The 13,833-nt window shown below is 37.9% G+C and overlaps 1 protein-coding gene across 2 annotated transcripts in view; it reads right to left on the bottom strand.

Moving 5' to 3' along the window:
• Positions 1–13,833, bottom strand: part of PALMD (palmdelphin) — a 56,410-nt gene that overhangs the window by 21,209 nt on the left and 21,368 nt on the right. For both annotated transcript variants that reach the window (XM_063344489.1, XM_063344490.1), the window contains exons 2-3: positions 7,497–7,542; positions 2,017–2,097 (exon numbers count right to left, since the gene is read on the bottom strand). In XM_063344489.1, coding sequence (XP_063200559.1) covers positions 2,017–2,097; positions 7,497–7,541 — 126 coding nt within the window. In that variant the 5' untranslated portion in view covers position 7,542. The remainder of the gene's footprint in view (positions 1–2,016; positions 2,098–7,496; positions 7,543–13,833) is intronic.

Raw genomic sequence — 13,833 nt, 5'->3', positions numbered from 1 at the left:
TGAGATTTACTAACCTGCAATAGTTTCCTAAGGGACAGGTGCGAGTAATGTTGAATAGGTCATGGAGCTCTAGATTTCACCATGCACAACCAGTGGGAGTATAAATGAGTGAAATCAAACTGACTCGCTAGGGAAATGAGCTGTCAATAAAATTTACCAGAGTGCCTAAACATTTCAGAAGTCTAAATCTGGTTTAAAGCGATTCTGCGCTCGATTCTTGTGGTGTTTGATTCCATTGAAATACCTGAATTAGTCTGAAGCATAAACATTTGTGAAAGGACAAGGCTCCTAGGGCATCAAGCAGAGGATGTTCATATAGTAATGTTGCATCTGATATTAGGTGTCTTAGTACTCAGTTGGAAAAAGTAGTCTCTGTTTTGCATGCTCTAAATAGCTAATGATATGTATGTACTTATACACCATACACATCTATAAAATGGATGCTTGATCCCTTTTTCCCAAGTGAATATTTCCTCTACAGGCCCTTGATTTGCCTCACATGCAATATGGCCAATTTTAATTTAATACCTTTTCTGTATGATATCTGTATGATTTTTCATAGAACAGGCAAACAAATGACATCCTTTGTCCTCTTCAAAAGGAAGAGCATTTCAGTAATATTTTTCAAGGAGTGTTTTAGCTTCTGTAAAATTCTGTAAAACACCTTCAGAATAAGTCCAAGGTAGCTTTTTGTTTTCTTAACTTTTTAACTCCATTGTACCTATTAATGTTAGCTGAAGGCATGTACTAAATCTGTAGGGAAACTGCCCTAGGACTCTGCACCCAGCAGTAGTGAGGATTAGCTGGTTGTCTAGACCAGATCAGTTTATCCTTCTTAAAAGAAGGGCAAAAGAGTCATTCTGAATTTATAGGCATGGAAACTTGAAACAAAGTGCAGGACTCCATGTAACTGTGTACTAAGATAGAGGACGACAGTCACATGTTTGCTGCTCATTAGTTACAGGACTTGGAAATGATATTCCCCTCTCTTTTAGGCAAGACATTACACAATTGGTCAAGCCTGTCCTTATGGTCACTGCCTTCCAATAAATCCTCAGCACAGATGACTCTTGCGTTGGCTTGCATGGCCTGGTGAACTAGTTTATCACAACTTCTCATTTTTTTGGCTTGACACAAAAGAAGAGGGTAGATGAAACCCAGAATCAGGTGTCTATTTTGAAGAAGAGTCTGTTTTAAATATGCTTCTCAAGGAGACACACCATGTTCCTGGTATTGCATTAAACATATCTTTCTGAAACTGTTTACCCACTCACAAAATTAAAAGGGTATGTAAAATACCAAGTCTTGCATATTTCTAGAGGCACAGATTCTGCCTCATCTCCCTACCTGACACGTACTGTCAAATTGCAATAGACATGTAAAGAATGGTGATGTTGGGTAGAAATCGCTACAATTTCAAGTGTCTGCAGAGCTGGATACTTTGGTTTCTTAGTAATTTGGATTTTGTAATCCTGAGTTTAGCAAACCACATTTCAGGACAATATTTGCAGCACTTCTGTGTTTGAGTTTTGTTTGTTTGTTTTTTAATATACAAAAAACCAGCATTATTTTACCAAAGAGTCATTAAACAAGCTGACAAAGGCTATAGCCAAATAAAAATCGGCTGCTTTTTTTTCCAGTAAAAAGTGCAATTAGACCTCATGATTGTGCTGCACCCTGTACCAAGTGAGGTTGCTGTAGTGGAATTAAGGAGTGAACACACCCAGTCTGAAATGTGAGGCTTAATTTTCAGCTGTGAGTTATTCCTGGTTATGATCTCATTTTATGCCATGGAAGAGATCAAATAACATTAGCTCCTGAGTGTAATTTTTTTTCAAAGGGTGATGCTTATTAAAGTTAAATGGAGTCCTGGCAAGACTCCAAAAAGCAGTGAAAATTTGACAGTAAAAGCATGACTTAAATGCATGAAGATTTGCATTCCAAAATCCCAAACCTTTATTCATGCTGAATGACTTGAGGCTATCTTTAGTTACATAAATCCAGCACTTTACTTACCTTTAAATGTTGGTGTTTCATTTTTTCCTCTTCCACTTTTAGACGTTTCTGTGTAATTTCTTCTTGCAGTTTTCTTTTGTCCTACAAATTAAGAGAACAATAAAACACTTTTTAGAGAGTTACTTGTTGCTAAAAAAAAAAGATGTTTAAGTGGCGTTCGGTAGGGTGAAATCAATCTATGCAAATAAAGCCTTATTTTAAAGCTTATATGGTGCTCAGGCAACGCATAATTCTTAGCAGCAACAGCTCCTGTGTCCTATGCAGGTATGGTTGCCATTACTCTTTCTCTGAAGTGCGTTTAAACATGTTAATGACCACAAAGCACGGATGATCCAAATTAAAAGTAATTTACTGTTGGAAAGGGTGGGAGAAGAAAACAGGAAGAAATAACATTTGAGCACAATTGTACGTGCAAAATGAGGTGAGAAATGGGCCCTGACCAAAATTCCTAAGCAGCCCACACATCGTTTAGGAGAGGAAAGAGTCTGCATGGCCTGCACTGTGCAGCTGTGATACATCACTCAACGGAACGGGCTGTTCGGTGAATCCGGTAGTGAGCTTATGTATCTTGTAGCTAATAGCTGAAATAAACAGGAATAAACAAAGACTTAGAAATTTATTTAATTAGTTGAATAGTGATAAAGATGAAAACAGAGAAATGACGTAACCTTCATGTATGTTGTTGTTACCTCTCAATTAAAAAAAAAAAAAATAATTTTTTTTGTCTGTGCAAAGGCTGTTTTCATTGTTGCTGGACTTTAGAAGGAAAAACCTCAAGTAGTACTGACCTATCATAGTGCCACCTTCATCCTTTTTGCTACAGATTATGGAAAAAAGGAAATGGGTGAACAGTCCCTGAATGCTGGCAACACTCAAGTCTCTTGTGTATTTGGACAGCTGCTGTCATGTGGAGTATCCTTGTGGCTGCTCTATATGAGGCCAAACACTGATGTAGTACTTTGTGTCCTCAGCAGCCAGTGGGAAAGAAATCATGCCAAAGGGAACTAACTTTTACAAGCTGTATTAACGGACTATTCTCTTGGTCAGCCTTAATGCTATAAAATCCTGTTATTGGATACGGCAACTTTTGCACTTTTTTCTTGGTATGTTTTAGGAAACTAAATTAAATCACCTGTTGTCCTGTGTAGAAATGTTTGCTGACTGGCAGCCAACCCCTCTTTTCTTTCAATTAGAACAAATTACTGATAGGGTTGTTTTTTGTTCTTTTTTTTTTTTTTTTAACAGAGTCTGTTTTCAGACAAGGATGGTTTAGGAAGGAGTTACGTTCTTCACAAACACAGGAAGACTTGCCCTTTCAGCCCACTTGAGGAACCAGCTGTGCTTAAGGAGGGCATAAGGCTGGGAGTTTTCTCCACTGTTTCCCCAGGATCTGGGATTTGGAAACAGGAAGAGCCGTAGTGTTCTTGGCTGAATCATTTCACTGTTACTGGAAATTAGAAATTAGCAGTGGGGCCACAGGCTATAGGGACACTTTGTTGAAGGATGGGAAGTAGAAGAAACCACCTAGTCTTGTGGAGATGGAGGGCAGGACTACAGGCAGGCCAAGCGCAAGTGATGGTGTGCTGGGGTTTAGTAGGTGAACGAGTGTCAGTGATTTCCGTCTTGCAGTAGCCATCTATAACCACCATCTGTACTTTACAGTTTTCCTTGATGGTGTTAGTCTGCCTTTTTAATACACCAAAGAGAACAGGTAGGGATCTTGCCTCAAGATATGTGCTACCTTCAACTCTGTAGTGCTTTTGATTTGAAATGCTCTTTAATTCAGTTAACAAGGCTACTGATTTAGGATCACTATAACAGGTAACTTTTCTGCAGTGTCCCTTTTAAGAGATTTTATCCAAGAGGTGCTACGCTGGATTTTACTCAGCCAGTGCTGATTTTGAAGACACAGCATCTGGTCTCTGACCTTTGCACCTTTCCCTAATTAGGAAATATTCCTGATCTCATTGTATAAATGGCCTTTGAATAACCCATCATAAGGTGAGCAAAGTGTGACAAGAGCTTGTGTTTACAGACTGTTACAATTCTTAAGGAAACTGCTTTTTCTCTTTAGTACATTTCTGGATAAGTTCTTAGAGAATGAACTTTTACTTGGTTTATACTATTAAAAATATTCTAAGTCAACTTAAATATTTTTTTTATACCGCTGGAGATGTGTACTAGGAGTTTGGGCAGTCTGAAATGAGAACTGGTACACAAAAATAGTGTGCAGAAAGAAATCAGAGCGTAAAAGCACAAATGACTGCATTTTAAATTAACTGTGTAATAAGGAACCTGTTCAGTAATGCAGCTTTTGCCTGGTTGTTCTGCTAGAGGTCTATGTTTCTTTTGCATCCCGTATTTTTTCTCTTAAAGTTTTCTACTCATATCCTTTGGTGTTGCAGCATGCTTTAATTTCACTGGTGGTAATAAACATCCATTATACAATTATACAGCCTAAATAGGTTGAAATAGATTGTCTTTTATATAGTTAGTCAAAGAAAGCTGAAGGTCTAATGCCAGAAGCTAAATTCAAGGAAAGTGTATGAGGAACCTTTTTGAACCTTGTGTTGTCAGAATACTTTTTAAAACCTGTTAGGACTCTTCCTGCAGTGTATTCTGCTATGCTTTGCCTGCAAACAGTGTCTTGCTCTACAAAGCTTTGACTATACATGTAATAGAATACATGTTTATTCCTAGATAGCTGAGATCCATGCTTCTACTAAACTTCGTACTCTGCCCCTGTAGATAATCAGGTTGCTGGCAGAAGTCCTCTAATCCTCTCTTACTATGCTCTTGTTAAGGTAGGCAAGACTTGCTTTTTATGAAACAGCACCTTCATCCCTTCCTCTCTGTTGTGCATCAATGCAAGATGAGACTTGAGCCTTTGTCCTAATTTTCAGTCCTGTTGAAACATATAGGAATCTTTCCTGACTTTTGAGCATTTAAAATAAATGTGTTCTAAACTGGATCTATCTGAAAGGAAGGGAAACGCATCTGTGGAGCAATATCTTGCTAGGTATCTTGTGTACCAAGTCCATTAGTTTAAGCCAGTGTTCCACAGTGGTCTGCTTGGTCCCATGGCAGATGGCATGTACTGTCAAGGCCAAAGCAGCAGCTAATGTTTTAGCTGATGCATTTTTGTTTTCATATAATTTTCCAGAGGTAAGGCTTGGCTGTTGACGGGTCTTATCTGGAGGTACGGACACTTGAGTCTGACGGCATAAAACTGCAGAAATGTCATAATTCCAATCTTTAATCATAATTCAAATCTTGTATCACTTTTGTTTTCCCATAGAATGGAGGATCTGATGAAAAGGATTAAGCCTAAGGTTCCTCTTTGACTGTTTTATCTCAATGTTTTCCACAACAAACACTAAAGCTGTTGTATGTTAAGATACAACAGTCTAACAAAATTGGATGCGTTTTATTTTTTACTTGTTGTATTCTATATACAGCAGCAACAGGTGGAAGCTACATTACAGATGAAGACAGTTCCTTTTCAGAGCTGTGGGAGCATCGAAACCTTAAAATAATAATAATAATAACAGTAGGGGTTTCCTTTTTACTTTGCTACATAGAGAAGATCTGAAAAAGGATTTGAAAACCCCTAGTGGCTGTGTAAGGGCTAGATGCTGTAAAGGAGCCACGTATTTAACAACAGAAACCAATCAAATTTTAGTGCAAGTGTAGTTTGCTGCTTTGAATGCCCCTTGCCATCCTCTGTTAGATCCTTTGCAACATAGATTTTGTAGGTAGCACTTGAAATTTCCAAGTGTGTTGCTTGAGACAAACCTTCCTAAAGCCACTGAGTAACTCACAATTGTAATTGTAAACGTATTGTTTTCTTAGACAACTTGTATTTCAGATTTTTAAACCTGATAATAACATCATCTTATTTAGGCTCCTTCATTTCTGCAGTGCATTATAACAAATAAACTGAGTGTTTCAATTAAATGCTCTCAACTGATGAAAGTAGAGAGCAAATAGTTCCTTTACACAGCAAATGTAGTAAATGAAGTCATGGCCAGAACCCAGGTATGATTTCCCATTTCCTGTAATGCAAGACGCTGCAAGCTGTCACAGTTTCTTAATAAAAATAAGTCTCCAGTATTTGCCTGGGGCAAAGACGCAGCCAGGGGACGCTAACCCTGGTGCGTTCATAGGAGTCCTCATCAGGCAAGCCCCATTCCTCCTGCCAGGTACCAGGAAGCATAAACCATCACAAGGCCTGGGCTTCCCTGGAGCACCGAAACATTTCTTATCGTTTGAGCCCACATGCTAGAGACAAAGTCCAGGGTATGCGACTGGTTGAAACGCCATTACAGTTAAACAAACAATTGCGCTCTAAACCCTCTAAAACATTCCAAATTACCTTATTGTGGGCTTGATCAGGTCTCAAGTAAATATGATTAATGGGTCTGTTGGCTTTTATCAAGTGTCATAATTAAAACCCAACCAAATTAAAAACCAACCCATTCAACTCCCATATATTTCCAGTTACGCCTTCTCACATTTATTTTGGTTCCAATAAGGTATTTTTTAACTCTGCTCACCATTTATTTAGTCAGTAGTGTTTGTTTCACAACTAATCTATCATGCTAAGTGTGACAAACACCTTTGTTCCCATTATTTGCTTTTAAAGATTGTCTGTGACAGTGGGTGATCCTTTTGCAGTTTTCCTTTCATCCCAAAGAGCTAAATTTTGTTTCAGCTTAATTCTGTTGTTACTGAATAGGTTTCAGTGGAGATCAAATCAGAGGAGAGTTTGGATTCATCCTTTTTTGTTACATCAGGTTATATTCCTTTAAAAATAACTCGGTAGTTCCTTTAAAACACAATAAATCTTTTGAATCAGATTTCCCTTTAGAAGAGAAACTGAAAATGTTTTCTAACATCTTCAGCATAAACTTCATGGAGTCTTTTTTTTTTCTTTTCCTCTGAAAACCCACAGGTAGGAATTTGCTTAATCCAACCTTGTTCTCTTTCACTTTTCAGACAGCAGTACTTATGATAGATCATCAATAATTCAGAAACTGTATTTAATTCCACAATGCAAACTCCAAAATCTTTTATATCTCAGTTTTGTTGTGAAATGGGAAAATTGATTTGTTCTGGAATTCTCTAGCTGTCTTTTGACCTGCTGTCCTTCAGGCAAACATTCAGCTGTGATGATAGTAATATGTATTTTAGACTGTCCAGTAGTGACTTGCACACATACTTTCATTGCTTTGAATTTAATTTGAAAGTGAAATACCACCCATAATAAAGTCAGTACAGGCAACTTTGCTGTCTTAAAACAATAGCTTATAAACCAGAATTAAAAAGTAACAATTTCAAGCAGACGTAAGTCTCTCTATTTTTTTTGTCCTGGGATAAATAATTCCTCAGAAAATACAGAGTAGTTCATTAACACAATACTGCTTCTAAGCCTTTTTTAGACATAATTTTTTTTTCATAGCGAATTATAAAGCACTTACTGTTATGGCCTGGAATCTTTCTTTCAGCAATTCGGCTTCCTCCATTCTAGAAATCAAACACAGACAAGTAGTGAAGGAAAACAGAATGAAACCATAAGCAAAAAGCCTCCTGGTGGGGCTACCAAAAAAAAAAAAAAAGCTGAGGTGATTTGATCCAATTCCAGAGCAGAGAGAAGGCAGAGTTTTTGACTTGTCAGGAGAGTCCCCGAACAGATGAGCAGATCACCCCAGCCAGACACATGTAATGAGGGTGTGTAGAGGAGGCAGACGTGGAGGGTGCTGGCATGAGCTGACTGACAAGTTGGAACAGAGGAGCACAAGCCCTTTTCCTTCAGAAGCTGCCAACTCTTTGTTTTAATGTGCTCAGTTAGCGTGCCATTGCTTCTTTAACTGTTAAATGCCCAAACCAAAATCTTCCAGGACCATGGTAGAAGTAAACTTTTAGTGTGTTACTATTTCTCTTTCTTCCCTTTGTGTATGCTTCCGTTGATAATCTGATATGTTGAACTTATTCAATATTCCTGTTTCTTTTGAAATTTATTTCACCTGTGTATTTTGACCTGTTGTAATGTTAGCGCTGTAGATGGCATGTTTTTGTGTTTTTTTTTTTTTTTTTTTTGAAGATGTCCGTTTAAATTTAGTTTCCTAGATGAAATCTTTAGAGAAGCAGTATTCATAGCTGGAAGAATGTTTTAGAACTGCTAACCTAAAGTAAAATAAACTTTAACGATCAGGTCTGTCATTGAATGCAAGTGTTAATCTGTGCAATTACTGGTCAGCATCTAGGACTGAGGGGAAGCTTTGTCTAAGTAAGGATTTCAGGATCATCATTTCAGTGTTACCAAGATGCGTCTAAAATGTCAGTGGCTCTCACGCTGGATTTCCATTCAGCTGACTTGAAGGGTTTTTTGCTGCGGACTTCTGCTGAAAACAGCATTATGCTCCTTAAGGGATGGCGTACATTTTGACCTTTCCAATTACACGAGCGGGAGTCAGCCTTCCAAAATCAATCTAGGAAACTTGCAAAACAAGTGGAACTGCCTCTTGTAAAATCCACTTATGGAAAAAATTCTAAGCAAGATAAAGCTGAATTCAAACCGTATAAAGATGTAATGTGAATCTAGAATCCCTTTGTTATGCTCAGTACCGTGTAACTTAAGTCTTTGTAAGGACACCAACGTGAGAGTCAGTCAGCATGTTTAGGTTTTTTTCCTGTTAATTCATTTAGATGACTAAACTCGGCAGGATTTGGTGAGGGGCTTTTACTTCACATGTCAGTACAGTGACCTGAATCTTGGTGGCAAATCAGGCTCATTACTCGCAAACTCTAAGATGTTACAGAATTGAACACCTGATGGTGAAGTTACATCCTCGTAATCCAATATGAATCAATATTTAATTTCAATTTCCACCTTTCTAGTCTATCATCACTCACCCCTGTACCCAAGCAGACTATCCCCTTTCACACTGGGATTAAGGATGCATTAATATTCTGTTTACACTGTGATCCACCCTGAAGTTTTGTTCAAACTTGCAAAGACCCCATGTTTTATTCTCAGTGAAGATTATTATTTTTTAAAAAAATATTAATATATGCCTCATTTGGTCAACACCTGAAATTAAAAAAAATTACCACATAAAAGCAAATGTGAAGTTCAAAGGGAAGTGTACTGAGGTATATCAAGAGACAGATTACATGGGAATTTAAATGTATTCAGTTTACGGATTTGAGAATAAATTCAATCACCCCACTGAACTAAACATATTCTTGCTGCAGAAGCCAACAGAGAGACAGTCTTTCTGTTTAATCTTGCCTAAATTAGTATAGCCTGCCTTATTTTGAAAAACAAGCCAAACTTATTTCATCTTTGTCTTCTGTGAAGTTCATCTTAAAATTTAAGTGTGTATGCAGACTTCAAAATGTTTAAGAATATTTAAAGCAGTAAATGATTACATCAGAAATAAGGAAGTCTGTTTTGGGTCAGAATCTGTACTCTGCTATAAATAAGACTCCATTCTCAACGGGTGCAGAAATGAGATCAATATTTCAAATTAGAATCAATGGGATTGCATTGCTTTAAATTTTTGTGATCTAAAATATTTTCCTAAATTTATGCTCCAAAATTATTTAAATGCTTTTAAAAACCTTACTTGTGGAAGATATAAATTTACAGACCAGAAAACGTATGTCTTTCCCTAGTCTAAACTGCCAGATTTTGAAGTAACCTGAAGATAGTTTCTAAAATGTTTCTTACCTTTTGATGTGACCATTATTAAGAAAGTATTTAAAGTCCACTTTAAACATTTTAAATTGTTTAAATCATATATATCCTCTTGCTAGGCAGGATTTGTTGTTCAGTCAATAGGTTGTTTTCCAGTTATCTTAATCCTATTCTAAATGGGATTTATGTGCAAGAGAAGAAATGGACCAGCTGTCATTTTGTCTGCCCCTTAAGCCTGCTTCACCAACCGGAGTGTCCACCGTGTTATAGGTTAGAACAGTGAATCTGAACAGCTGTGTCTTCAGTCCACAGGATTCTGGGAACAAGGTTTTTCAGAACTTGCCTGCCAAAAATATATCCAGAGGAAAACTATCTACCTATCCTGCAAGTTTAAGCAAAAAAAAAAAAAAACAAAAGAGAGAGAGAGATGTGTTAGCCTGTGTTTCTGTAACTGGCAACTGTGTATTTTTCTTCTGGTAGCACAGATTTTCTGAGTTATGCAGAAAATGTTTGTTGTATCACATGATGAGTCATACAGGTTGGGTTTTTTTTTTTTTGCTTCACTTCTTCCTTTGTTCATTTCCATTTTGCTTTGGGTACCTAATGTAGGAGTAATAATGAGAATTTAAAGCACAAGGTGAAACAGTTGCGTTATGAAGTCTTAAAGAAAAATGGGTGGGAATTTAGACAAATGCAATATCCTGAACCAAAATCTAGAGGAGGGACCACAGAAGCACCTTCACAACTGGAAATACAAGTTCCCTTGTCCATTTCTTAAGCAACGTTTCAGTACTGGCGTAGAGAAATCCTGTTGCTTCAGAACTTCAGCCACTGTCCCTGGCCACACTCTACAAACAAAACTGTCCTCAGTTCTCCTCTTACACGTTGCACTGGAATTTCTTTTGAAACAAATCATTAACCTAAGGTAATACACATACAGTGAGTTATAGATTATTGTAGTAGCAAACAATTGCTTCTAAGAAGAAACATCTCATTAAAGGTAAGGAGCAAGAAGCTTTCACTTTCTGAAAAAGTGAGTTTGATGTGAATGGAGTTGATCAGATTGTTATCAGTTGAAAAGATAGCCTGTGCTTTCTGGAAAGAGCAGCTACTGAGTTCCTGAATCACCATTTGTGCATCTTAACTAGTCTGATTTTTTTTTTTTATTATTTTTTTTTTTTTTGCTTCATGATGAGCTGCTTTCTGTAGCTGTGAAATGGGAAAAGGGCGTTTTGGACTTGGTATCAAAATGGATTTTATAGTTTTACAGTGAGTGAACATACTGCCGCTATGCATCTGTCTGCATGTAGCCTTGAATCTCTGACAGCAGAGGAATGGAGAGGAGATAAATTTTATTGAAGGTCCCTCATTGAAAACGTCTACTGCAGTGTCCTGTCAATTGACCCAAAGATCTGGTGTCTGGGATGCCTCAGCTGGTTGAGAAATAGTCTCTTCTCCAGCTAGAATAAAGATTTTTGCATTTTAAAGGTGAAAAATAAGCCAACAAGAAATAGAAATTTGAAGATCTAAAAACTTCTATTTATTCCAGATGAAATACATACAGTAGACAACTAAAGCCTTTGGGCAGTTGGTCCCAAATTATTTTTTAGAGAGAATTTCTCTTTAGCTGTATGTTATTTCCCAAAAGAAACAAGGTTTGTTTCTCGCTCAAAGGTTGGTTTTGAAGGCCGTTTCCACCATTAGTCTGCAAAGTACTTCCAGCTGTTTCAGTCAACAGTGCATTAATGGTGCATAATAAGCAGCAAACAGCTTTTGTCTAGGATACATCCAGCTACGCCCCCCTTCTGGGGGTCATCATGGTACTATTTTTTTTTTTTTTTTTTGGCTAAGAAGTTTAAGACAGTTACAATTGTCAGTGATGGAAAACTTAGCCCTCAGTAAATAAAAGCCTTGAAGTCCAGAGAAAGAATGCTAGCCACGAGCAGCACCTGTCACATTAAGTTTGTTTTACTTTAACCTGACTTCTTTCATAATATAAATAACATGTTTTTATGTATCCATCAAGACATAAATTCCAAGCTAAACTGGAAGGTGTTTAGTGAAAAATGTGTGTCTTAATAACAAGGAAAAAAGCTTTAAAGTGAGGATAATCTGGAGAGATGAAGTTAAAAACTATTCCCAGAATATAATTTTATATACATTAATGTGTGTAAATAAGTATATATATATTATATTTAAAAAATAATTATTAGTAATTAGTATATATATTACGTATCTTTATGGATTCTTGTAGATGTTTAAATATTGCATCTAGGGGTATGTGTAACTACCAGACTAGTTGTGTGTAGCATGTCTATGGAAGACTTTCTCATTGCTTGTTTTCCTTCTGTGGCTCATGCATCTATAGCTTTTTAACCTCTCAGTTTCTGTTGGTCACTAAACATTTAATCTAATGACCTGTTTAGGACATCGGGTCCTAAAGAAGCTCTTGTCTCTTGATCATCTTTGTAGCCCTCCACTGGACTCTCTCCCGTAGTTTCTTGCCTTTTTTGAGCTGGAGCGCCCAGAACTGGACACAGTACTCCAGATGGTGGTCTCACCAGGGCAGAGTAGAGGGGGAGGATGACCTCCCTTGGCTGCTGGCCACACTCTTTTTAATGGACCCCAGGATGCTATTGGCCTTCTTGGCCACAAGGGCACCTTGCTGGCTCATGGCCAACTTGCCCACCAGGACTCCCAGGTCCCTCTCTGCAGAGCTACTTCCCAGCAGGTCAACCCCTAACCTGTACTGGTGCATGGGGTTATTCCTCCCTAGGTGCAGGACCCTGCACTTGCCCTTGTGGAACTTCATTAGGTTACTCTCTGCCCAGCTCTGCAGCCTGTCCAGGTCTTGCTGAATGGCTGCACAGCCTCCTGGTGTGTCAGCCACTGCCTCCCGGTTTTGTGTCACCAGCAAACTTGCTGAGGGTACACTCTGTCCCCTCATGCAGGTCAGTGATGGATACATTGAACAAGACCAGACTCAGCACTGACCCCTGGGAAACGCCACTAGCTACAGGCCTCCAACTAGACTCTGTGTCGCTGATCACAACCCTCTGAGCTCTGCTGTTCAGCCTGTTCTCAATCCACCTCACTGGCCACTCATCTAACCCACGCTTCCTAAGCTTACTGTGAGGATGTTATGGGAGACAGTGTCAAAAGCCTTGCTAAAGTTGAGGTAGACAATGTCTACTGCTTTCTTTAATACTTTAGTCAGTATTATCCAGTATGCTTAAAGATGTGTCATAAATTGGGGGGAGGTAGGAGAGAAAAAAAGCCTCATGTCCCTCCATCAAATTATACAGTATTAGAAATTATTAAAAAGTACATACATTTTTAGGATCTTAGAGGAAGTTCATAACAAAACCTCTGCCAGCTCTTAGGAGGGAATAACATTTTACCTTGAAGGCCAGTTTTGGAGAGTTAATTCTCTACTAGGCAGGTCTTTCAAGATAATTAATTTCTTGGGTCCTCTCACTGAAGGAAAACAGTATATGAGTATATTAGTTTTACGAAGCTAAATTCTACCTTCTTAACTTGTTTGAATAGACACACACCCTGAATCTCTGGGAGGAAAAGCCTGGAACTATTGTGTTTCTGTTGGTACAACTCCCTTCCTGTTGCTATTCATAACTATGAATATATTAAGTCTTTAAACTAAAGAAACAGTTGTTGGTCATTGTCGTCAATTGGTTTTAAAACATTGATTATTTTAATCATATTTTACAATAAATCTGCTTGTCGGATATCTTTCAATATTATAGAGAAGTCTTATAGTACAGCGCAGGCTCCGCCGTCTCTTGCATGGTAGGCGTGTGTATTTTGTGCACAGCGGAGCATAGCTATAAATGCTGTTGTGCTAAATGCAGATCACCTTGTCTCTATTTTCTAAGATTGCACAGTGACCTTTATCAATGTCTATTGATTGTTTTTTAATCAGTTAAACCTGGTTTTTGTAGCCTTTTTCATGTTCCCATACACTTGTCAATTATTGGCCTTGTGTATTTTGGAAATGTTTTATGAAAGTCTGCACGTGAGAAGTTTTCCAAAGCAGCTTTAACGAACCCTGTCTCTCATTTAAAAGTCACACTTCAATGAATAGTTTTAGTGTAATT

This window comes from Chroicocephalus ridibundus, chromosome 8 (genome assembly GCF_963924245.1).
Source record: "Chroicocephalus ridibundus chromosome 8, bChrRid1.1, whole genome shotgun sequence".
Classification (NCBI taxonomy): domain Eukaryota; kingdom Metazoa; phylum Chordata; class Aves; order Charadriiformes; family Laridae; genus Chroicocephalus; species Chroicocephalus ridibundus.
This window is presented reverse-complemented; position numbering and strand designations above follow the sequence as displayed.